The sequence below is a fragment of the Elephas maximus genome, chromosome 11 (assembly GCF_024166365.1).
Source record: "Elephas maximus indicus isolate mEleMax1 chromosome 11, mEleMax1 primary haplotype, whole genome shotgun sequence".
Classification (NCBI taxonomy): Eukaryota; Metazoa; Chordata; class Mammalia; order Proboscidea; family Elephantidae; genus Elephas; species Elephas maximus.
The window spans coordinates 67,710,073-67,735,952 of record NC_064829.1 but is presented as its reverse complement, the minus strand read 5'-3'; the positions used below and the strand labels follow the sequence as shown (position 1 = coordinate 67,735,952).

Genomic DNA, 25,880 nt, shown 5'->3' with positions numbered 1-25,880 from the left:
TGCCTGGGAGCGTTTTCAGTGTCCTGGTGAATATGGCTCCTCTGCTTTGAGAATGGCGACAGTTCCTTGCTCTAGGTTTCCCTGGAAGGGTTATTTCACAGTTCTCTGATCAAAGCAGCCTGTGGCTGAGGAAGTGAATAATGTCATTCTCACATTTTACATAGCTTGTTCCCCACACATCAGAGCTTGGCTCAAGGGCTCTGTGATGGTCATATACCCCCAACAGGAACTGAAAAGTAGGCATAGTGGGGCTAGAAAGTATACTGCACTCCTTGAAATGCCTGTCTAGTGTGTTACTGAACCTCTGATCATAAGCAAGGACTGCCAAATTACCTAAAACAATTCACCTTGTAGCACCTAAGGAAAAAAAAAAATCTGTGTTTAAAAGAACAAATTTGAAAAGCCATTATTGCTTTCTCCCCTTTTGGATTCTTCGTCCTGATTACCCTGCTTTGCTGCAAGGATGTCTAAATATTGTCACCTCTTAAAGCCAGTCTTCTCGTGCTGTGTGTACCCTGGGCTGCATGCTATGGAGAACAGCCAAGGGCTCCTAAGGGCTCCTACTTGCCCAGAATTCCAGGCAGGACACTAATCCTGCCCTAGGGTAGGAATGGGCAGAAGTCCAAAAGGAAATTCTTTTGGGGGCAAAAAGGGGAGGGATATCTGTTATTTGTGGCTGAGTACATCTTTTGAACACCCTCTCTTCTTTTTGATGTTGCTGCTGTTGTGTGCCAGCTAGTCGATTCCAACTCATAGTGACCCTATAGGACAGAGTAGAACTACCCCCGAGGGTTTCCTAGGCAGTAACCTTAAAGGAGCAGACCACCAAACCTTCTTCCGTGGAGCGGATGTTATGTTTGAACCACTTATCTCTCAGTTAGCAGCCCAGTGCTTAACCATTGCACCACCAGGGCTCCTTCTTTTTCATAGTGCCTAACAATTTTAGTCCCACATTCCCAAACTAGAACCCTTATGACTACATTTCCCAGCTTCTCTTGCAGCTAGACACAGGCACGTGACCTAGTTTCCACCAATCAGACACACCCATTCAAGAAAGCTTGGGAAGTGAGCCACTGGCACAGAGAAACTTTTCACAGGGCCTGTTGCTGCAGGCACAGATGTTGGCTGAGGCCAAGGCGGACCATGCAAACTCAGGAAGTTGTGTAGAGTGTTTCAGGGGGAGCAATGAGGTCGACAGCCATCTCATCCACCGGATCAGAGGCTTGTCTTTGGCCATTGACCCCGCTAGCTTATCCTTGAGCCTGTTACTCTGGGCTTACCTAATATCCTCTCATGCGTTTCTCCTCTTCTAAAACTACCCAGGTGGTACCCTGTTACCTGCAAGTAAAGAATTCCCTGACACAAGAGGCACACGCAGGTATGTGACATGACTCCGCTTGTAAGCAAGAGTTCCAAAAAGCTCTCCTTGGAGGGAGAAACTATCTCTTAAATACAGGGACTCTCATCATGACCTGGGCTTGGTATGGAGGAGTCCTGCCAGAGTCAGGAGATTTAAGTAGGCTGTTGCCATTTGGTCAGACTCAGAGAAAAACATCCTTTGCTACAAATAGGATCACATCTCTCCTGAAGAACAAAACAAGTGGCAGCCCATGTGGGGTCATCCTAGGAGCATTGCCTTATCGTTGGAAGACCTTTCCCTCCTTGCTTGAAATGCCACCATTAGAGATAGCTTCCCCTGAGTCTCAAAGGCTTTTTTTTTTTTCCCATCATTACGAGGGTCTAATCTGAGGGCAAGTCCTCCTGAGAGGGAGTACCCCTTCACCATTAGCTGCATGGCAGGTTTTAGTTGACACAGCTCAGGGCTGAGTTCTTGGCAAAGAGGCCCAAGAGGGTCCCAAATAGGGAAGAGGGGTCTATAGAGGAAGGTAGAAAACCAGTTACCATTGAGTCAATTCCAATTCATAGTGACCCTATAGGACAGAATAGAACTGCCCCCACAGAGTTTCCAAGGCTGTAATCTTTATGAAAGCAGATTGTCACATCTTTCTCCCACGGAGTGGCCGGTGGGTTCAAGCTGAAGACCTTTCAGTTAGCAGCCCAGTGCTTAACCACTGCGCCACCAGGGCTCCTTAGAGGAAGGTAGTAGGTCCCTGAAAACACATTTCACATACTTCTCAGGTCTGGCTCTGCACAAATTGTGAAACAATGCTGTTTAGAAGAAATTAGAAAGGATGCCTCACATCCCATGGAGTTCTTTGACAGTCAAAACAAGAGCAAGATTATCTCATTACTATTTCAAGTGTGATTTCCCTAAATGAAGGAAATCTAAACATATGATAAGAAGCTTCAAAGTATGTTCATGTGTAAACGCCTTGATAGAAATGGAACTGGTGAGTGTTACAAACCGCCAGGCCACACTCTCTGAAAATGGAAGAGAATCTCTTGCATTCATCTATCTTTTGCCACAGAGCTGACTAAATCTGGCTCTGGGGACTACTCCTCCCAGACTAGTGATGAAATTTTGAAGACAACAGTTGCTCCTTGCTAGGCTTAAATGTTATGAAAGGGGGTTAAAAATGAGGTGATGCAGAAGCCATTAAATCTGACGGCTTCGGATGTTTGAATGCCAGTTCCACTTACCATGTGACCTTGGGCAAGTCACCTGGCATCTCTAGTCCTCTGTTTCCTCATCTGTTAAATGGGAATGATAATTCTCAGCTTACAGATTGTTGCAAGGAATATATTAATAATGCAGGCAAAATACCTGGTCCACGGTAAGGGCTGGAGAAATGGGAATTATTAAGTGATGAATAGCACTTCAACCTAGCCCGTCCAATGGCAATGACAACAGGAATATCAGGTCTTTCCAGGAACTGCTAGGAAGGCTGTAAGTCACTACAGGGATTCAGTAGGTGGCCTTCAGTGGGGAGGACCACGGACAGTATCAAGCTAATGTTAATCTCTGCCACGCTGTTCTCTCATTTGAACTTGAAAAATAAGAGAAGTCCCTGCCCTCTGGAAAATGTGTTTAAGCTTTTATTGTGAATGGTTAACAGGCTGGGGGCTTGACTGTAATTGACAAAGAGCATTAATTGGAAGACTCTTTTTGGGTAATTGTTCACAGCAAACAAGTTCAAACAAGAAGACGCTGCTTGAAAACCATGAATTTAGTCAAGGTCGAAAGATACAAGAACAGTTAAGTGTTTTGCATAAAGGAAATTCCGTTGATGATCAGGTAGAATTGATGTTTGTAGAACAGTCTCTCATGGGTTTTGTTTCGATCCTTTGAGAGAGGCTGTCATTAGCCACTTAGCTGTGGGTGTTTTCCTTCACGCTGAACACCTGGAGCAGGAAGTCCGCCAACTTAAAACATATTAGGAAGAGTTAAGGAAACATTGTTAGTGATACCAAACCAGTTGCTATCGAGTCGATTCTGATTCCTGGCAACCCCACGTACTTCAGAGTAGAACTGTGCGCCATAGGGTTTCCACGGCTGTGATCTTTCGGAAGCAGATTGCCAGGTCTTTCTTCTGAGGTGCTTCTGGGTAGATTCCAACCTCCAGCCTTTTGGTTAGTAGCCCAGTGCTTAACAATCTGCACCACGCAAGGACTCCTCTGAAATCTAATACTGGAGAAAGATCCATTCCCAGCAAGCCATGGGTATTACCTGGGAACTTGTTAAAAAGGCAAATTCTTGGGTGCCCTAGACCTATTGAATCAGAAATTCTGGGGGCAGGGCCCAGAAATCTGTGCTTTAACCAGACCACCAGGTGATTCCGATGCAGGTTAACATTTGAGAATCACGGCTTTCACCTGAGAGAGAAATTAACATCCACTTTTTTTGTTTGTTTTCCGAGCCACTGCATGTTGAGCCACTTTTTCTTCTATCACCTTAGCTTGTACCCTGCCATGATTGCTTAGGTATGTTTTGACCAATGTTGGCCATTAAATGCATTATCCTCAGTAGTTTATTACTAAAGCAACCGCTGGGAAAGGGGATTATCAGGAAATATGAGGTTTTAATTCTTACTTTGCTTACTTTGGCAATGCCTCATTACACAAATCGAAGCTAGTTTCTGAATTGCACAGTTACACTTTATAAACCTCTGACTGTAAATGGGAGCCATGTGGGCAACTTGGGAAGAGGTGTTCATTTGGATTTCTGCCCATTCTAAATTTATTGTGGTTTGCTCCTAGTGGCTTCTGCTCGGATTAACTAAGACTGAAGAAAGAAGGAGCAGTTGTAATTTAAAAATACTTATTTGTTTCCATTTAGCACCCTTCGCCTGCTGAGATGAGAAAACACTTTCCACCCAGACCGAAGCTTATTACTTTTCCCCAGCTTCTCTGCCAATTTGGATTCCCCAACTTCCACAACAGCCATTTATTTCTAATAAAGGAACTCCTAGTATTCTCAGAGAAGGTATTACCTGCTCAGCAGCCCAATTGTTTTGACTAGTGTGCTAATGAGGCCAGGGCCTGGGGTTTGATTCCCACATAGGTCAATTAGCTTTGCTTCCTCCATGAGGCCAGGCTGCACTATTAAGGACTGCCATCCTGTTCGAAGGTGCCACCATCCATCTTGCCATAGAAGCCACTGGTCATAAAGGGACCAGCCAAGGAAGTCCCCCATTGGCTCCAAATACTGAAGCTGAGAGGTTTGGCTCAAGGGAATTGAAGTAATGCTGAAAGGAGAAGAGTTGTGTAACCCAGGAAGATCAAGCACTTGGAGGCCCACAAATGGTTGTGGGGTGGGTTGGGTTTTGGGCGGGGGCTGACTTCATTCTGCCCCTTCATAGACGCTGTCAGGGTAATCAGAGGATTATTAGTTATTCCTGATGGCATGTCATGTCTTCTATATTTGCAGCTTTCTTTAGAGTATTTCAAGTACTAAGAAAGAAGAACTTTCTAGGTCCCTGGGAGGCGTAAATGGGTTTGCCCTTGACTACAAACCTAAAGGTTGGCAGTTTGAAACCACCCAGTGATGGCACGGAAGAAAGGCCTGGCAATCAGCTTCCATAAAGATTACAGCCAAGACGATCCTATGAAGCAGTTATATCTGTAACGTACAGGGTCACCATGAGTTGTATATCACTAAATAAGTTTACATGTGAATCCTTTTCTAGCAGGGGACTGTTAAAATTAAGAAAGGATATCTTTCTATTCCCTCTTCCGATTTGATGGGAGAGAGCAGCCCCTTAAAAGTGAGGACAAACTTGCACATTTGTTCCTTTTCTATACCAGCCTCAGTAGTACATGTCCTGGCCCCATTTTTTATTTTCCACCAAATAAAGAAAAAGCCAAAAGCTGCAGAGAACAACGGACTGGGTTCAGATTACAAAGGGAACCCAAAGGACAATTTAAGCCCTCCTTAAAACTCAAAACAATCCCCAGCCACGTCCAGGATTATGGATTAAGCCCTGGCGCTGCTCTGAGCACTGTTTCATGTGGTAGAAACCACGGAGTAAAAGTTCCATTAATTGCAGAATAGAATTAAGGGATTTGTGAGGAGGGCACGGTTAAAAGAAAGATTAAGGTTAGCCTCGAAAATTATTAGCAGTAATTGCTAATGAAGTTCTGGAGCTCGTTTGCCATGATATAGTAGGTAGAGATCCTGTGCACATTTACTTAAATCTTTCTGAATTAAGAAAATATCCTTGTCATCAAAAGGTAGGAAAATGCTCAGAGTTTCTAACTACAGCTCTGGGAGAGCCAGCAACAGGGTTTGCTGTTTTATTACTAAAAATGGGAACGGAAAGCATATGTGGATAGTTTTTAATTTTAAAAAACGTCCTTCAACCTCTAAAAACTCCTGCTGCTAATTCTGGAAATGGTAGGCTAAATTATTAAACTTTGTTCTAACACTGAGAGATACATGAGTTTCTAACAGAACTAGTCTCTTGGCAACTCCTTTTTTTTTTTTTTTTTAATTTTTTTTCATTTTTGTTGTTGTTGAGAATATACACAGCAGAACATATGCCAATTCAACAGTTTCTACATGTACAATTCAGTGCCATTGATTACATTCTTCAAGCTGTGCAGCCATTCTCACCCTCCTTTTCTGAGTTGTTCCCGGTTAATGTAAACTCACTGCCCCCTAGGTTTTCTATCTTTCAACTTGCTGTTGTCAGTGTGAACCCATGTGGATAGATCGTCAAAGAGCATAATCTCAAGGCAGACATTCTCTACTAAACCAAAACCAAACCCACTGCCATTGAGTCGATTCCAACTCATAGCGACCCTATAGGACAGAGTAGAACTGCCTCACAGAGTTTCCAAGGAGCGGGTTTTAAGAAGGCCTCAGGGAATATTTTTGGTTTAAGGTTTAAGATTTAAAGATGGTAACTCCCTCTTTTGGAAAAGAAAAAAAAAAAAAATTTTTTTTTTTTTTTAATTGTAAGATGTTTTCAGTTTTTCATGAGGACATTTTCATTGAGGCAGAATTTCCAAAACAAGAGGAGTTGTAAACTGTTTTGGTTTGTGCAAAGACTAAACTGATTGTTGAACTTGTTTTTCTCATGACTGGTAAACCAGTTGCCGTCAAGTCAATTCCGACTCATAGTGACCCTATATGTCAGAGAAAAACTGCCCCATACGGTTTCTAAGGAGTACCTGGGAGATTTGAACTGCCAACCTTTTGGCTAGCAGTAGCAGCTCTTAACCACCATGCCACCAGGGTTTCCATATGACTGGTAAATATATCCAAAAGAAAGGTATCAATGTGTAAAATGACAATTTACTCAACTTGAGGTGGAACAAAATGGATGGGATTTCCAAACTTGTAAAAAGAAGAAAAAAGCATAACAACATATAGTAGAAAATCAAAGCCTGATCATAAAATGGTGATCTTTTTTTTTCAGCCTATTTTGTACACAGATAAGTATTGTCCCCTTTGAGGCAGCCACTCTCTGTGGCTGTCCACTCAGCCCTACAACACTGCTACTCAAGAGACCTTTTGGAGCTATTCTTTTGATTACCTTTAAAGTTTACAGAATACTCTTCTGAACATGGTGGGAAAATTTTGATCCTTGAATTTTTCAAAACATGCCAAAGATATGCAGGCTCAGAGAATAAGCAATTCAAGCTGGTTATTGCTTTTTTTGGTTCAAAATTGAGGAACTATAGATTAATAAAATGATTATGGGTGTGTGTGTGTGTAGGTATTTTATGAATGTACTATGAAACCTACTAGGAACCCTGGTGGCACAATGGTTAAGCACTCAGCTGCTAACAGAAAGGTCAGTGATTCAAACCCACCAGCCACCCTGAGGGAGAAAAGACCTGGTGATCAGCTCCTGTAAAGGTTACAGCCTAGTAAACCCTATGGGGAAGTTCTACTCTGTCACAGGGGGTTGCTGTGAGTTGGGATCGACTAGCCTCCAATGGCACACAACACCACTAGGAGGGTTAGTCCATTTCAATGTGTGTGAATTTATTTTAGAGGGTTTAGCGGTGGTGAGTGTTGTTACTCTACAGGAAAATGAGGAGAGCACTGCTGTTGGACATCTACCCCCAGAAACTCCAAGAGAAGTTGGCCAAGAGACGGCATGGCCGCCCAAGGGGCTGAGAAGTCAATCACAAATTCACGACGTTCTCAGAACTGTGTGGCCTATCAACACAGAGGGGCGGGAAGAAGGACACCTGTAACACAGGTGTGGGCAGGGCTTCCACTGCAATAGACTCACGTAGGGCAAGGTTGGCACTTAATTTTCTCTTTGTTGATTTAATTCTGATTTTCTTTCTGAGTAAAAGCTTCCAGAGACTTTCTGATGCTTAATGCAACTATGAACTTTTATTACACATTTTGCATATGAAACCTACTGTAGACTAAAGGGTAAAAACCGTGGAGTCCGTTCCAACTCATGGTGACCCCATGCATGTCAGAGTAGATATGTGCTCCACAGGGTTTTCAGTGGCTGGTTTTTTGGAAGTAGCTCACCAGGCCTTTGTTCTGAGGTGCTTCTGGGTGGACTTGAACCTCCAACCTTTTGGTTAGCAGTTGAGCACTTTAGCCATTTGCACCACCCAGTGAAACACAAAGCCTGACTCCAGGGAAGAAGCTTGGCAAAGCCAGTGGCTTGGCAAAGCTAGTCCTAGGCCTTCTGCATAGCGGTCATCATTTGAAGACTTAGAGATCATGGAAGGAGATTTCCAAGCACTAAGAGTGGAAAGCAATATTATTTATTGTCAGAAACATGGAGAAGCAAGGCCTGCTACTGCCTCCTGCCTCCTTCATGTTTCAGGTGAATGAGATCATTCCCCAGAGTTGTCTCCCATGGCAGCAGAGTGTCCCAGGCTCTTGTTCTGGTTCTACCAGTTAAAAGCTATGTGACGAATCTCTGTTTTCTTACCTCTAAAATGGAGAGAATAATAAAATCTTCCTCATAAGACTGCTGGGAGCATAAGCCAAGGAAATGGGGGTAAACTGCTTAGCCCATTATAGTAAACACTTAGAGCTATTATTATTACTATTGCTGCGATTATTACATATTTTGCCTTTTATCATACATTTCACAGAAATGTCTTTAAAGTTAATAACCACCTCCTCTTTCAGCTGCTTGCTTTCTTCCTTTAAATTTTATTCTCTCCTTTATCCTACTTACTGTCCTTTGTATCTAAACAATGCCAGTTTGATATCATTATTTTTCCCTGACCTCTATAAAATCATATATAGAACAAATCCATTGACCTCAGATATGTTCACCAAATTTTGAAATATTAGGATGAAACTTGAACTAGGTAACCTTGAAACCAATACGAGGAAATACTAGTTTGTATAAAGGGTAGCAAACAAGAAAGCTGTCTTATAAAAACATCTGTGAATAGGCTCTCCCCTCCACTGCCTTGTGTTTATAAAAAATAAGAATATTTGTAGATTCACCACGATTTATACAAACAGTCTATGGCCTCACTATTCTGGTAGGGTCTGGTAGTTAAAAAAAAAAAAATCTATCAGTGAGAAGAGTCAGAAATAGGAGGACAAAATTGAATATGTGGCTAGTGGCCTCCATGAACAACTGCCTCCTATGTCATAGGACCAGAAGAACTGGATGGTCCCCGGCTCCCATTACTAAACATTTTGATCAAAGATTCTATAGAAGAATCCTAATCAAAGGGGGGGAAATACAGAACAGAATTTAAAACTGTCATGGAATCTAGACTTTTTGAAGCCATGGAGGCTGGATGAACCCCTGAAACTACTGCCTTGAGAAAATCTTTGAACCTTAAGCCAAAAATATCCTCTAAAATTGTCTTCAAACCAAATAGTAGTTTAGCTCGATTAATGCAGAATGTCTGCCTTGAGCATTGTGCTCTTTTAAAGAACTATCTATATGGGAACAACTTGACAACAGCAACCAGAAAGGCTAGATAGGAAGCGCTGGGGGTGGTGAATTCATGTTAAAGAGGGAGGAACAACTCAGAAAAGGAGGGTGAGAATGGTTGTACAACTTGAAGAATGTAATCAATGTCACAGAATTGTACATGTAGAGATTGTTGAATGGGTGTGTATGTTTTGCTGTGTATATTTTCTACAACAAAAAATAAAATAAATATTAAAAAAGAATTCCATCAATTTATAATTGCTTAGTCCTAAAGTGGAGTTTGGAACCAACCCCCTTTTGATGCCCTAAAAGGAAAAATAACCAATTATGTTGAAAGGAGAAGATAACATGGAAACCGTCTCCTACTTTGCTTAGCATGCATTGGTGTTGGCTTAATTAACGTGGTGGCCTTGGAGGCCTGCATCATGAACAATTTTATTCTTCTCTGCTCTAACTGGAAACCCTGGTGGCATAGTGGTTAAGTGCTACATTTGCTAACCAAAGGGTCGGCAGTTTGAATCCGCCAGGCACTACTTGGAAACTCTATGGGGCAGTTCTACTCTGTCCTATAGGGTCACTATGAGTCGGAATCGACTCGAAGGCACTGGGTTTGGTTTTTGGCTGCTCTAACTGCCCCTCCTTCCAAGTCTCCCCAAACACCCTGCTCCCTGCCTCCCCAGTACATTAGTTTTACCTTCAAGTTTGGAACCTACATCTTTAAAGTTGCTGCTGTCCTCTGACTCCCAGGTAGGCTGGCGATGGCCCAGGGGCTTGCGTGGAGGTGGCTGACTGCTTCTGTTCCCCTTCGCTTCTATGAGGCCCAGCAAAGTCCTGGCGGCTTCTTCCCACTTCTTACGTTCCCTCAGCTGTTGCTTCCGGTTCCCTCCCTTATCAACATACAGGGGCTCTCCTGTGCTCTTTTTCCCCATCAAGTGCCCTGTAAATGACAAAACCAAAGCAGAATGCCACAAATTTTACCAAAGGGAGTGAGATGAATGAACAAGAAATTAAAAAGCACACGAACTTTTTTTTGCTGCTTCCTCCTAAAAGCCGAACAAAGAGCATTTTATTATTAGGGTTTAGTTCATCAATAACTGATTTTTCTCTGTGTTCAAAAATGCAATGAACTGGACAGAATTCAGAGCTGCAGAACTCAGTAGCCCTGTGAGTGGTCCCAGCACTTCCACTAACTAGCTAGGTGACCTTTGCCAAGTCATTTAGCCTTCCCACATTTTAACTTTCTCAACTATAAAATGAATAGTTTGCACTAGATGAAATCTAAGGAACCTTCCATGGCTAAAATTCTCTCATCAATTCTGTGTGCACCAAATTCCATTCCCACCTGAATGATGGAGTTTAAACATCCTCCCCGGCAATTCTGAATTGCTGCTGAAAAGAAAGTCTCAATGTTTTTCTTTGTGTGATTAAGAGGAAAAGAAAAAAAGGCGTCGTTTTCCCCTTCTCTGTAATACTAATGTACCAAAGGACTTTGTCACTTAAACTTTCTCAGAATTTTAGCTGAGATTGAATCTAGGGAAGTTCACTGAGAAGTGACAATTTGTTGAAGTTCACCGAGAAGTGACAATTTGTTGAGAATGTAATGAAAAACACATTGAAAACAAGTTCTGACTAACACCTCTCAGCCACCTAAGTGTAGAATTTTCCCTTGGATGGCTATAGTGGAGAGTGATACTCTATCAACAGCCTCCAGGGACATGCAGCAGCCATGTAAGTAAATAAAAGCTGCCGTGGAGGCCAAACCAGTAAGAACATGGACATTGACGTATGCAAGTGGGGATAACACAGGGTCGGGAGGAGGCCTGGAATTCAAAATCTGCGTTCTAAACACATTAGCCCATTGCTTAAATATACTCACGGTATCTTCCCGACTTTCTTTAGTTGATTTCTCCTGTCTCTCTATAATTGGGTTTCATAGTACCTTTGAATTTCTAACATTAAGAAATCTCTGGTGCCTTCGATTTAATGCTCACATGAAAAGAGCTCTTTGTGGATCCAGTGTTGCCTGGGATTAGAAATATTTAAGGCAAACATCATGCGAATAACCTTTGAAAGACGTTTTGTCACTGAAAACTGAGAGGACTCTTTCCAAAAGTTCTGTGTACCATCAGTGACTTTACAGAGGAGCCCTCCTGTGACTTTATTGCTTGTATATGTATTTATTTTTGTTGTTGTTGAGAATAGACACCACAAAACATACACCAATTCAAGAGTATCTGCATGTACAATTCAGTGACCCTAATTAACATCCTTCAAGTTGTGCAACCATTCTTACCCTCCTTTTCTGAGTTATTCCTCCCCCATTAACATAAACTCACTGCCCCCTAAGTTTCCTATCTAATCTTTCAAGTTGCTATTGGCATTTTGGTTCCATGTAGACAGTTCTTAAAAGAGCATAACACTCAAGCAGACATTCTTTACTAATTAAAATATTGTTTCATTTTAAGAAGGTGTCAGGGAATATTTTTGGTTTAAAGTTTAAAGATTATCTCAGAGCAATAGTTTCAGGAGTTCATCCAGCCTCCATGGCTCCAGAAAATCTAGAATCTATGAGAATTTGAAATTCTGTTCTGTATCCCCCACCCCCTCCTTGATCAGGATTCTTCTATAGAATCTTTGGTCAGAATGTTCAGTAATGGTAACCGGGCACCATTCGGTTCTTCCAGTCTCATGGCAAAGGAGGCAGTTGCTTATGGAGGCAATTAGCCAAACATCCATTTCCTCCTCCTATTCCTGACTCTCCTTCTTCCTCTGTTGCTCCAAGCAAATAGAAACCAATTGTTGTGCCTTGGATGGCTGCTTGCAAGTTTTTAAGACCCCAGGCACCACACAACAGACTAGGGAGGTAGAACAGAAGCACTAAATGCATATTAGGCCAATTAACTGGAATGTCCCATGAAAGTGTGACCCTAAATCTCCAAGCCAAGAAACCAAATCCTGTGGGGTGTTTGGTTGTACATAAGCAGCCTCAACAGCTGCTCTTTTTTTGTTGTTGTTGTAAATATTCTATCACACAACTTTTGCCAAATCAACTTTTTACAGGTGTACAACTTACAGCAATTACATTAATCGGCTGTGCAACCCTCCCTTAATGTGATTCTTCCATCACCGTAAACAGAAACTCAGTACTCCCCAAGCAATGTGCTTGCATATGTATTGCAACTTTCAGCTTACAGAATTTTAAATGTGGATTGTTTCATTTGATCCACACCATAATAAGTTGAGTGAAAGCAAGACTTGCCAAAGGACACTCAGTTGTAAGCAAAGGATTAAAATCAGTTCACAGCCCAGATTCTACTACATTACATTGCCTCAAAGTGTCCTTTAACTTCCTAAGAATATAATGCAGTTAAAACTCATTCTGGAGGCTGGAATTAAGGATATGGTCTGCAAAAAGGCTCTCTAATGTTATAAAAAGGAATCGGGATCACATATTAGTATATCATGACTCATGATGTGACTCAGAAAAATGACTTCTGTGAATATTGGGATGCCTTAAAATCAGGTTTTCCTGTACTGGAGTGTGAGTGCTTACTAACACTTATGATATAACACATCACACAATTTCAAGACCTTACTGAGAACACGGTCTCAATTCAAGGACTAGAATCCTGAATGGCTGGCTCCTCACTTACTGGCTTGGCCAACTTGGTGTCTTGATGTCCACTCAATAACCTTGCCTTCAACCATCATGGCGATGATTTTGCCCAACTTTCCAGGAAGTAGCAAAGCATTTGGCTTTATTTATGTGGAGGAAATTGAATCATGACAATGGGGAAGCAGGGTTAGAATCCTGATGCTCCCAGTAATGACCTCAGTCACTCTTGCCCTCCCTAATGGCCTACCATCTAGTTAGGGTGCTGCAAATGAGAAAGTGAAGCAGAGGGGCAGGCAACGGGGATATATGATTAACAAGAACTTCATTCTTGGCAGATCTGGATAGTTTGGTGGACATTCCTGAAATGGAAGGACAAAAAGGTCCTCCACTCTGTGATTGACTTAACAGAGATCCTTGGGACCCTATGCTGAATTTTTGTACAATATTTGCATGAATGGTGGGTGAGTGATGTTCAACCTCTCAGGCCCAGAGACTGGTTATTAATAAAAGAGCGCCATCTATTACATTCCAGGAAGCACACATTCTCTGGCTCCTATTTCAATTTTGAGCTGGCTACTGCCAACCAATCATCTCCATGGCAACACGGTTGTGATGCCCACTCCTACCTGTCCCCGTCCTCATTTATCATATGTCCATATCATAACAATAATAATAAATCTCTCAGAATACATAAAAAGACAGGTACTTGGGGGGGAAAAAAAAACAACTTTGGCCCAAGAAAAAAAGTTTTGGCCTTTTTAATCACTTAAAGATATCTCTAAAGGGCAGGTATAAAATGCAAATGAATTTTCTAGAGGTCAAAAACTTGAAAATTATCCCAGTTGAGGAAAAACTGCATCAAGACCTAGATGGAAGTATTGAGTTCTTCTAAGAACTAGTCTTACTGGAGCCACGCAAACTATATTTCACAGTTTCTGGGGCAGGCCCACGATGTAAAACCATCCTGCAGTTAAACCCTGGTGTTTTAGAATTCGGCCTCCAAAGATGTGCCTCACATCCCCAGAGAATCACACCTTGGATCATTTCACGGCTGCCCAGGAGATATTTACCAGGATTAGGCTTTGATATGTATTTTCATCTCACAAACAAAACATTTTCATGAACAGCATGCCAGATAAGAATCTATGAAGTTTTGAAGGTGTTGACTTGTCTTCTATTGCTATGGCATGTTTCTCTCTGCTGGACTAAAGAAAATCACTTATCGACCTGCAAATGTGTGCTAACAGCTTCCTCCTGGGCACCACCATGTAGATTGAGTTGGATATAATGAAAACTAAACTGCGTGCCTTCCATGATTGAGGGGAATAGACATTTACTTGGAATAGGGAAAGCTAAATTAAAAATTTAGCAGTCACTCATTCTTGTCAACATTAACATTTCAGCAGAGGGCTTGTCTACCCAAAGTGAACTTTATCTTAACCACAAAGTGTTTTCAGGCCCAAACGTCATTTCTGCTTCACCTCCCTCTCTCCTCCTCAACTCTACACAGCCAGCAAAGGGAGAAAAAGAAAAACGAGTATGTCTGAGAATAAATAAGAGTGCTTGGGCTTGCCTCTGGTCAATATACTTGAGGGCTGGGGATCCCCAAGAACCACCATAAAGGGTGATTAAACGCCAGACTCCTAAATACCTGGAGCAGATGAGCTCTGGAGCTACAGCAAATTAAGGTTGGGTTGCACCAAAGATAATTTGGCACTGTCTTTTTGGTTTTGTTTTCTTTTGGTTTGGTTTGGCTTCTCAGCAAGGAACCCTGGTGGCACAGTGGTTAAGAGCTTGACTGCTAACCTGTAAGTCAGCACTGGAACCCACCAGCCGCGCTCAGTGGGATCAGAATTCAACTAGATAGTAATGAGTTTGGTTTTTTGGTTTGGCTTCCCAGCTGACTCTCATCCTCACTTTGACCTGCAAGCGTTAAAAAAAAAAATTTTTTTTTCAAGGGTTACCTAACAATAATTAGCCTTTTTAGTACGAAAAATGTGAAAGAGCAAAAAGAGGCTGGAAATCTGGAAGTTTCATCCCACATTTCCAGCCCACTGGCTGGTGGCTGGATCAGGAAATGGCCACTTTCTCTCACCTCCCAAAAGCCCTTTTAAAGAAAAGTGTCAATTCTCTGGCTTAACACCTTCTAAGTACCTCCTCCTGCTTGAAATGCAGGTTTCTCAGCATCACCTATCCCAGCCCCTGCCCTGCATACCAGACTCTGGGTTCACCATGTCCTCCATAAATCACAAATACAGTCACCCTGGGTCTTTAAGACTTGGCAAATGATTTTTTTGAACAACAATGGAAACTACTCTGTTCCAACCCAGAGCTCTTGATTTCTCTGACAAAGGCAGACACAGCACAGAGCAGCTAAGGGTCAGACTGTTCCAGCCCCACCCCTGCCCCTAAATTCTTCCTAAAAAAAAAAAATTGCAGTCCAGTCGATTCCGACTCATAGCTACCCTATAGGGCAGAGTGGAACTGCCCCATAGGGTTTCCAAGGAGCAGCTGGTGGACTTGAATTGCGGACCTTTTGGTTAGCAGCCAAACTCTTAACGACTGCGCCACCAAGGCTCCAAATTCTTCCTAGGCACAGAAAATTTATGGATGGTTGATTTTCAATTAGCAGGTACCTTTCCAACACGTCCTCCCCATCTGCTAAGTAGATGACCAAGAACATAGTGATACACACGCGCACACACACTAAATCTGCTTAAAGGGTCGACAGCTTCCCAGAAAATGTTGGAGCTGGCTTTATGGGCCTGGGGAGTCAGTTTCTGAGGAAGCTGGGCGCTTTGCATTTGCCGGGGGTGATGTTGGGCGAGGCCGAGAGCCCGCGGTGACGTTAGGGGAGCAGAAAGCGGCCGGACCCCTCCCTGCCTCCCAGTAGCCCAAAAGCTGAGGTGCGCGCTCTCCACCTGCCCGGCCGACCTCTCCGCCGGGACTTCGGGGACAGGGACCAGGGACCCTCCAATCCTGCGCCGGGAAAGCAGGAGTCGTTGGCCGAAGGCCGGAGAGTAGTTAGAGGAGCGGCGGGGTCGTGGATCTAGAGAGGAAGAGAGAAGAGCTGGGCTCAGCGCGCAGAGAAGCAGGGGCAGTTCAGTTCACCGAGCGTGGAGCCCGCTCCACGGACAGAGGGCGGATTGGGCAAAGGGAAGGGGCAGACAATCTCTGTAAGAAAGAAGAGAAGGACTGAGAGAACTCAGAGAACCATAAGCAGAGGCGGGATGCAGGCGCTGCCCGCTGCCCAGATTTGAAACCTGGTCGAGCGCCCTGAGCCCGGGTCCCCGCACCTGCGGCTGAGCTGGCGCGGAAACGCAGCCCGGACTCCAGCCCTGGTGACCGGAGGCGACGCCACCAAGTGGACCCGCGATTGGGATGCGCTCAGGGGCTCGTTCCCCAAAGTTGTTCAGGGAGGGACCTTGCAGAAAGGGTAAGAGTGGGCTGATCAAGGAGGCGTCGAGCATGTGCAGAGGTTGGGTGGCCTCCTCCGCCTGGGGAGTGTCTGGGCAGCGGCTCGAAGGCTTGGGCGCCCTGGAGAAGAGGGTGGCAAAGGACTACGGGACCGCGCTGCTGGAGTCGCTCCTGCGGCTGCTGAGGAACCCACGGGCTCCCCGGGCTGCGGATCGGTGGTGTGGAGTTTGGGGAGAACCGGTAGAAGAGTAGAACCACCGGCACCCCGAGCCGGTTCCTGGAGTAGCTGAGGTGGGAGCCCCTGGGGCTAGTCCCTGAGATGAGAGCGCGGGGACACTCACCCACTGCCCAGTGGTTGCCGCGCGGGTACATCTTGGTCAGCACAGGGCCTCCGCCCGCCGGCGCGGGGGCCGTCTGTCCCCCGGGCGCGGGGCAGAGCACCAGCGCCAGCAGGACGAGCGGGAGCTCGCGGCCGCACATGGTCCCGCGGGGAGCGCAACGCGCGGCGAGGCTGGCGCGAGCGCGGGAGCAGCGGGACCTCCGAGTGCTGCCGCCGCCGCGGTGCCGCCTCCACTCCGCCAGACTTTATATGCAGCCCGGGCGGGGCTGGGGGCTCGGCGCGGCGGACCCGGCGCTCTGACGTCTCCCTCCCGCGTCCGGAAAAACCATCCATCTCCGGCCGAGTGATGACAAGGCTGGGTGCGCGCTGCCCCTGCTCCCTGCCCCTGGTGGTCCGTCCTCCTTCCGCACATGGGATTCATTCCTCCCCTCCAAGCCTTGGCGCCAACAGTTTAGTGAACTTCCCCCTCCCCAGCTCCACTGGGTGCCTCCCGCCGTAGCTGCTTCCTGCTCCCGCCAGGGGGAGCAATGACCCTGCGGCCTGATTCCGGGGGCGGGGGCCGAGGGGCGGGGGGCGGGGGGGCGGAGGGGAGTGGGCACCTCGGATGGCTTCTCCAGGCACGGCTCTGCTGGAGGGCTTTGGCACCGTTATGGAAAGAGCTTCAAGATTCTCCAGGGGTCCCTGGGTGGCGCAAGCGGTTTGCAATCGCTTGGAACTCACCCAGGGGCACTGCAGAAGAAAGGCCTGGTGATCTTCTTCCCTAAAGATTGCAGCCAAGAAAACCCTGTGAAGCATCTCTACTCTGTAACTCACGGATGGGGTTGCCATGAGTCGGTATAGCCTCCACAGGCAATGGGGTTTGTGTGTGTGTGTGTGTGAGTGTGTGTGTGTGTGTTCTGATTCTCCAGGCCTTCCTCCTCCATAGACCACCTTATCAGCACCCCAGCCCATAGACTTTCAGACTCTTGCCTGCCTCTTACACACACACACTCACACCACCACCAGCAGCACCCTCACTCCACCCCGGTTTTTAGGGCTGCTCCTGCCCATTTATAGGAGATGGAAGATGGAGCAGGAAGCACCAGCTCTGTGTATAAAGAGTCAATGCAATACTTTCACTATACACATCCACTCTTTCACAAGCACCCTTATAATGGATGAAGATAATGCTTCTTTGTCTATTTCCATAGGCAGTGCCAGCCAAAAAGCTCTAACTGTCCCCAAACTGCCGTCACACACCCCTCTGGAGTTGTTTAACTCTCTTCTACCGTTTTCAGATGTGAAGAAAGGTGACCGGCTCAACTCCTGAGGTTCTAAACGCCATGGATACAAAGGGGCCGGGCACCATAGCGATGCAACAATAAATAGAACCTGGCAGGATGCTGTTGCCCACGTTTTGGCTGCCGGAGCTGGTGGTGTATTTGTGTGTTCCTGCAGGCATGTCCCTCACCAAGTGCTGGTGAGTTGCCTCTCTGGTAGGTCTCTGGTGTTCCGTGTCAACACAGTGTTGATGGTGTTCCTGTGACAGTGTTCACAGGAAGTTGAAATCGTGCACACTTTTCACTGAGTGTTTGGTGACTCAATACATTTGTGCCACTCCGGGATGACTACACGTACACGTTGTATGGCTGTGTATCCTTGGGCTTGGAAAGGAATTTCCCTGCATGGGTCTGGCTATAAAGCCGGTCACCATATAAAAAAAAAAAATGTTAGTTTCAAGATCACTGACAGTAGCCAAGGAAATATAGTAATACTATCCCGAGGGAACGAGCCAAGTGAAAATCAAGAGGAAAGAGTCCACACCTGGCCGAAACCCCATCCCTTTTAGGTTCCCACCTCTGCATGCCATCCCCAGGCTCTGTCAATAAGCAGATGTTACATTGTCAGGTAAGGGATCATTGTAGGCTTGCTGCCTCCCACTTGGCAGCAAGCTTGCCTGTAGGAGGATTTGGTCTTGTTCCTCTGTGTGCCTGCAGAGTACATGGATCATAAACTAAGAAAGAAAGAAAACAAACCTATTGCCATCGAGTCAATTCCAACTCATAGTGATCCTAGAGGACAGAATAGAACTGCCCCATAGGGTTTCCAAAGCTGTAATCTTTACGAAAGTAGACGGCCACATCTTTCTCCCTGAAGAAGCTGGTGGATTCAAACCTCCGACATTTTGGTTAGCAGCCAAACACTTAACCATTGCACCACCAGGGTTCCTGGATCATGGTGGTGATTGATAAATGTATGATGAATGAATAATTGATCTAAGAGATCCTCAGGTCTAAATGCCTTCAACAACCCCAGGCCTTTAGAGGAGCATTAAACCCTTATTTCCCCAGATTAAGTTGTAGGGGAAAAAAAGTCATTTCCCCTTAATTCAATCAAGATGATTTTAGAATCTTTTTATTCCTTTTTAAAAAAATTAATTTTTTTATTGTGCTTTAGATGAAGGTTTACAGAGCAAATTAGTTTCTCATTAAACAATTTATACACATATTGTTTTGTGACATTGGCTGCCAACCCCACCAATGTCAACACTCTCCCCTTCTCGACCTTGGGTTCCCCATTCATATTTTAGAATCTTTTAAATGGAGTTACCCCCCCACAAAACTGAGGGAAAACCACTGTAAAATCATTAAAGCATAGAAACCATTCTACAGAAAACACAACTCTCCTACCAGTCCCAGCAGCCTGCTGCTTCTTGTTTCCATTGTAGGCCAGGAGGTACCCAGGCACCTATATTCACCTCTGCTCTGGCTCCGAGCTCCCCAGCCCGCAGGCTGTCTGCGCTAAGACTCAGGCTTGGACATGCGGCTTGTTTGGCATCCCACGGGGCAGCAACCATATAGATCTTGTTCAGGACTACATCCCTCGTGCCTGGCCCAGTGCTGGGCACAGAGAAGTGACTCAATAGCTATGCATTGTCCTGCAGGTATAGGAGCCTGAGTCCAGTCCCCAAGACAATCATTGCTACAAGTTAGAGAAAAAAACCATTACAACTTTGATTCAGCTAGTATTGGATGAGCCACAATTGATCCTGGTTGGATGTCTTCTCATTGTACCTTTCAGCATCTTCATCACAGCCCTGCCAGGGAGAGATGATTAACGCCACTGACTTAGTTATGAGAAAGCTAAATGAGTGTCTATTCACACATACCTTTGGCTTGTTACATGGCCACTGTGTCCACCCCAGCACCCTCTATAAAGGGCAACTTTTCACATAGCGTCCTGACTTCTGCCTTTATTGGGAACTGCCACCGTCTCGCAGATTCTTGATTCCTGATTTCTAAGAGAGAAGTGTGGTTGGCCCAGCCCTTATTGTGATCCACTTCCCAGGCTAAAGGTCACCCAGTAGCTCATGGACGCATGAGCCCAGTATATCCAATCAGCTGTGGTCACAGGGGCAGAAACACACAGTGGCAGTGGCCACTCCTCTGGGCTCTGGGCGGGGTATGTTCCCTGAAATGAAGGCAGGGGCGAGGAGGGCTCCCAAATGTTTCATAGACAAGGGCCCTTTGTTCAGATCCTCAAGTACAACTGTATGGTGCCTGATATTCCATCGTTTGTGCTGTTTGCTTTTAGCTCTGTGATTCCCAACCATTTCATCACCAAAGGCAGTTTTTATTATTTTCTCCCATAGGGTTTGTGTTTTGACAGGCTCGTTACTGTTAAACCTGCCATATTTATTTAATTTCTCATTTTTATTCATCGAAGACATAAGGAATGGGCCATCAGAATTTCTAATCATGTTAAAATAGCCAGGATTATCATAGAGAGTTAATGTAATCCAGCCTAAATCAACAAAACATTGCATTTTAGTTATTCTTTTTAGAGCCATCTTCAGGATTGTTGGTGTGCTGTAGTCCATTGTTGCAACCACTGTACTTTGAGTGCCTTCCAACCCAGGGGGCACATCTTCCAGCACTGTATCTGACAATATTCTGTCATCATCCATAGGGTTTTCACTGGGTAACTTTCAGATGTAGATCACCAGGCCTTTCTTCCTAGTCTACCTTAGTCTAGAAGCTCTGCTGAAATCCGTCCACCATGGGTGACCCTACTGGTATTTGAAATACTGGTGGAATAGCTTCCAGCATCACAGCAACACACAAGCCACCACAGTACGACCAGCTGGCAGACGGGTGGTAATCCTAGGGTATAAGGATGGTTCAGTGAGATCATGTGGATCTATTAACTAACAACTACTTTTATTATTTTTAATTAATAATTATGGAGAACTGTAATTAGGACAAGAAGGAGCCCTCATGGCGTAAGGGTTAAGTGCTCAGCTGCTAACTGAAGGGTCAACTGTTTGAACCCACCAGCAGCTCCATGGGAGAAGGATGTGGCAGTCTGCTTCTGTAAAGATTACAGCCTTGGAAACCTTATGCAGCAGTTCTATTCTATCCTATAGGGTTGCTATGAATCGGAATCAACTCGATGGCAATGGTAGTTAGGACAAGCCAATTTCTGTCTTATATTGTGAGTTTCAAGATGGCATCATTTCCTTGTTTAGTGCCTAACTCAATGCCCTTTGTTAATTTAATCCCCTGAGGATGTGATCATACAAGTAATAGCTGCCACTTAAACCCGTTGCCGTTAAGTCAATTCTGACTCATAGCGACCCTGTAGGACAGAGTAGAACTGCCCTTTAGAGTTTCCAAGGAGCACCTGGTGGATACAAACTGCTGACCTTTTGGTTAGCAGCCATAGCATTTCACTACTACGCCACCAGGGTTTCCAGCTGCTACTAGGTGAGCATCTATTATGTGCCAGGAGCTGTGCATGGCTGTTACATGAACTCCTCATTCAATCTTCACAGCAATCCTGTGAAGTAGATGCTATTAGTCCCATTTTACATATGAGGAACCTGAGGCTCATAAAGATGAAATAACTTGCCTGATACCCAGATGGTAATTGGCAGAGCCAAGAATCAACCTCAGATCTATCTGATTCTGAATGCTGAACGTGAAAAATTTGGTACGAATTAATTTGTTTGTCATTCTAGGACTTTTCTGAGGCTTGACAAATTTCACCACCCAGAAGGCATAAAATGGGTATAAAAGGATAATTTAAAAAGCAATATCGGGGATCATTTCTAAAAAACCCCTTGGTGAAATCTCTCTGCAGACTCCTTTGTTTGCTTGTTTTTCTCTCTTCCCACCCCCACCCCACCCTGACTCTAGATCTGTGCAGACCGCCTTCCAACTTGTATGTGGAAGTAGGCGGAAGCAGTGGGAACATACACATTTGCTTTCTGGAGAATAACACAGGCTCATAGTTTTGGTTACAGCCAGGATGGCCAAAGTCCCAAAATATAGCCCACAATGTCTGCAGCTGAAAGTACATTTCTGAGATTTGTCTACCTGAACGCTTACCACACAGTCCTCCTTGTAATCCAGGTATTCACGGCACTTTGCTGATTAACTCCCATGATTTTCTAAGTTCCTGGGAGACCAGAGGGGGAGATCATCCTAGACTAAAGAATGGAATAAACTTTGCAGTTTTTCATCCTTGGCACTGTTCATATTTGGGGCTAGCTAGTTCTTTGTTGTGGGTAATTCTTTGTTTGGCTGCCCTGTGCACTGTAGGATGTTAAGCAGCATCCTTGGCCTCTACCACTAGATGCCAGAACCACCCCCGCCCCCAGCTGTGACAACCAAAGTGTCTCCAGACATTGTCAATTGTTTGCTGGTTGAGAACCCCTGGTCTAAGCTAACTGCTTGTCCTCCCTTACTGCATCCTTGCCCCATGCTCCTCCAGCCCACACTTTAACATCTCCAGTGCTACATACTCATTGGTTCTCAAGACTACCCATCCCCATCTTTGGAGAACACATCCATCATGTAGTCCTATTCTGCCCTGCCCTCTGTTCTTCATGACACTCCCTCAAGTGTTCACAGACACCATTGTGCCCACTCTCTGATTCTTCTCTACACTAGATATTCCCGGTTCCTTCAACCGCTCCTCAATGGGCTTAGTGCTCCACCAACCAGTTGCTATCAAGTCAATTCTGACTCATGGGGACCCCATGTGTGTAAGAGTAGGACTTGTGCTCCATAGGGTTTTCAATGACTGGTTTTTGAGAAGTAGTTTGCCAGGTCTTTCTTTAAGATGTCTCTGGGTATACTCGAACCTCCAGCCTTTCAGTGAGCAGCTGAGTGCATTAACCGTTTACACCGCCCAGTGTGTCTACTTCTCCTTTAAAACTGAGAAGGTTTGAGAGAAGGGGATGCTGAGAATGATCATGAAAGAATCACTTCCTTGGATCACCTCAGAGCATTGGCCAAGAGATCTGTTAAACATGGAGCAGTATTTTCCAGAACCTTCCACAGGTATATTCCCATGTCAGTAGGATTCATAGTTAATGGACCTGGGAAAATGAAAGCCACTGTATAAGCAGCTGCCTCCTCCAGGTCAACCCTGCCTAGAAGGCTGGGAGGCTTTGAATGTTGTACCCACTCCTCAGATAACATAGAGGCAAGGGCTAAGGCAGTAAGTGGGCCAAAGCTGAGTAGGTTATGCTGTAAAGGGTGGGCCTGGCACAGTTCTGAGCTGAGCAACACTTGTTCTTCCTTATAAAGACCTATCTGCAAGGGTTATGCTCCTCAACCTGCCTTCCTTCTGGGGTATTTGCAAGGAAAAAAAAGTTTTAAAGGCTATAAATGTGAAAACATTTTATAGATTCTATGCAAAGAGCAAACTTCACAAATGTAAAGTACAATTATCTCTGAATCATCACACACACACACACACACACACACACACCAGCTAGCTGAATTCTCCTGGCCATAGTTTCTCAACACTAGCCACACAAAGTTGCAACCAGGTTTAGTAGCAATTTCCTAAAGAAGACATTATTCAGAAAATTTCTCTGAAATACCATTAGTTTAATCTGATTTGACTTATCAAATCAAGATACATCTATCCATCTCTCTTGTTCCCCATCTTGATGGCGCCTAGCACTGTGGCACCCAGGTATTCAGACACCGGTAGATTACATTACAGCAGAAATGAGGGGCATGGAGAGCCAAGTGCACACGGGGCCTTCCCGCATGACCTCTTGAGAATGCTCAGGCAGGGGGTGGGTGCTGATGGCAGCTCAGTGGTACCATAAAGCTGTTGTGTGGTGTAAATGGGGCTTCTCACAGCCTGCTGACTCCTGTGGTGAAGAGAATAAGATCAGCCCAAATGAATTATCTGATGGTCACTTAAAACAACCTATTTTAATGCCTAATCTTATGATAGTATGACAATCCTTCCCACCAAAATAGGAATTTTAATTCAATTTTCAACTAGTGTTGGTTCTTGTAAGGTTCTGTTCTGGGGTAAAATGACCACAGAGTTTAGTAAAGCAAAAAGAAAGGTTTTATTCAGCATATGTTCAAAGAGGCAAAAGTAGGAAACAGACAGGCATGCTGCCACAGGCTTGTCTGCCCTGAGTCCTAGGAACCTTACAGAATCATCAGTCTATATTGACACTACAAATGGGTAAAAGCATTGACAGCTTCACCTTTTCAGAGATTGCCTAAAAACTGTTAAGTCATCGTGATTCTACATTTTTAATTGTCTTTCTTAATAATCGTTGGTACAGATTTCAGTAACGACGGTCAGGAGGGCTTTCACTGGTCCAACGAATCTTACTATTCACTAAAGGTTAATAAAAAAAAGATAAGAGTTCAAAGAATGTGGGTCTTTTGTGCTCTGTTTATGATTTGTTTATGTGAAAAGTTCCCTGAAACATTTTTCCAAGGTTGTCCTAGCTATTGTCTTTATACCCCAGGGCCCAGTTGATGTGTCCTTGTGAGTCCTACTCCAGTTGGGTCACATTCTCTATGCTCAAGGATGGGGAATAATGGCTCTAATATTATCTCCTAGATCATTTCAAAGTAGTGTGGTCGGCTTGGCCCACTTTGCTTGTCATGTGACAAAGGAGAGGGGCATATATAGGTATCAGAGGCAGCGAAAGGAGCCCTGCTCGGAATTCAGGAGGCTTAACTCTGTCTGACCTTAGGTAAGTTACCCCCTGGTAGTAAATATGTATGGTAAAGTGAGAATAGCTTCGTACTGATATCTCATTTAATCCTCATTAATGAGTTGATTATTTTATTATCCCTCTCTTGGGAAAAGGAAATCTGAGTTATAGAAAACGTAAGCACTTGTCCTTGGTCGAGCAGCTGGCACTAGAACCCAGTGGTATGGCACAGATCCATTCTTTAAAACACTATTCTACATTGCCAACACTTGAGCCCCAACTTGTACTTTGAGGAGCTAGAGTTTCACAGCTCTCTCTAATTCTACAGTTCTCCCTGTCCCTTCCTGTGACCTCAGTTTGGCCAGTGAGGCCTAAGGGGAATTCTGCCTGGGGTGGTGTTATGGATTGAATTGTGTTCCCCCAAAATGTGTGTCAACTTGGTTAGGCCATGATTCCCAGTATTGTGTGGTGGTCCACCATTTTGTGATCTGATGTGATTGCCCTATGTGTTGTAAATCCTAACCTTTATGGTGTTAATGAGGCAAGATTAGAGGCAGTTATGTTAATGAGAGAGGACTCAATCTACAGGATTAGGCTGTATCTTGAGTCAATCTCTTTTGAGATATAAAAGACAGAATTGAGCAGAGAGGAGGGGATCTCATGAAACCAAGAAAGAAGAACCAGGAGTGAGTACATCGTTTGGACCTGGAGTCCCTGTGTTGAGGAGCTCCTAGAACAGGGGAAGACTGATGACAAGGACCGTCCCCTAGAGCCAACAGAGAAAGAATGCCTTCCCCTGGAGCTGACACCCTGAATTCAGACTTCTAGCCTCCTAAACTGTGAGAAAATAAACTTCCGTTTGTTAAACCATCCACTTCTGTTATAGCAGCATTAGATAACTAAGACAGGTGTTGTGTTAGTTATCTAGGGCTGCTATAACAAATTCTGTAAGTGGGTGCCTTTAACAAACATATTTATTTTCTCACAGTTTAGGAGACTAGAAGTCTGGATTCAGGGCACTAGCTCTAGAGAAAGGCTCTCTCTCTATTGGGTCTGGGGGAAGGTCCTTGTCTCTTTTCAGCTTCTGTTTCTTGGTTCCTTGAAGCTCTCATATGGTGTGGCATCTATCTTTCCCCAGCTGCTTGCTTAATCTGCCTTTTTTTTTTTTAATCTCAAAAGAGATTGATTTAAGACACACTGTACACTAATATTGCCTCATTAACATAACAGAAAACTTATTCCCAAATGAGATTATAG

At 44.6% G+C, this 25,880-nt stretch overlaps 1 protein-coding gene across 1 annotated transcript; it reads right to left on the bottom strand.

Annotated features, from left to right (window-relative positions):
- Positions 1-3,060: 3,060 nt before the first annotated feature.
- Positions 3,061-16,797, bottom strand: GRP (gastrin releasing peptide). The gene is made up of 3 exons (XM_049901170.1): positions 16,659-16,797; positions 9,998-10,221; positions 3,061-3,324 (listed from the first exon to the last, which is right to left on the bottom strand). Exons 1-3 carry the CDS (start codon positions 16,795-16,797, stop codon positions 3,271-3,273), a joined length of 417 nt encoding a protein of 138 aa, XP_049757127.1. The 3' UTR covers positions 3,061-3,270.
- Positions 16,798-25,880: the final 9,083 nt, after the last annotated feature.

What these genes read in the sequence shown, in the direction of transcription:
- GRP (XM_049901170.1), bottom strand. Translation starts at nt 16,797, where the DNA reads ATGTGCGGCCGCGAGCTCCCGCTCGTCCTGCTGGCGCTGGTGCTCTGC. An exon ending in CGGCAACCACTGGGCAGTGG is followed by an intron (nt 10,222 to 16,658) that starts GTGAGTGTCCCC and finishes TGTCATTTACAG; the next exon opens with GGCACTTGATGGGGAAAAAG. An exon ending in ACAGCAGCAACTTTAAAGAT is followed by an intron (nt 3,325 to 9,997) that starts GTAGGTTCCAAA and finishes ATATGTTTTAAG; the next exon opens with TTGGCGGACTTCCTGCTCCA.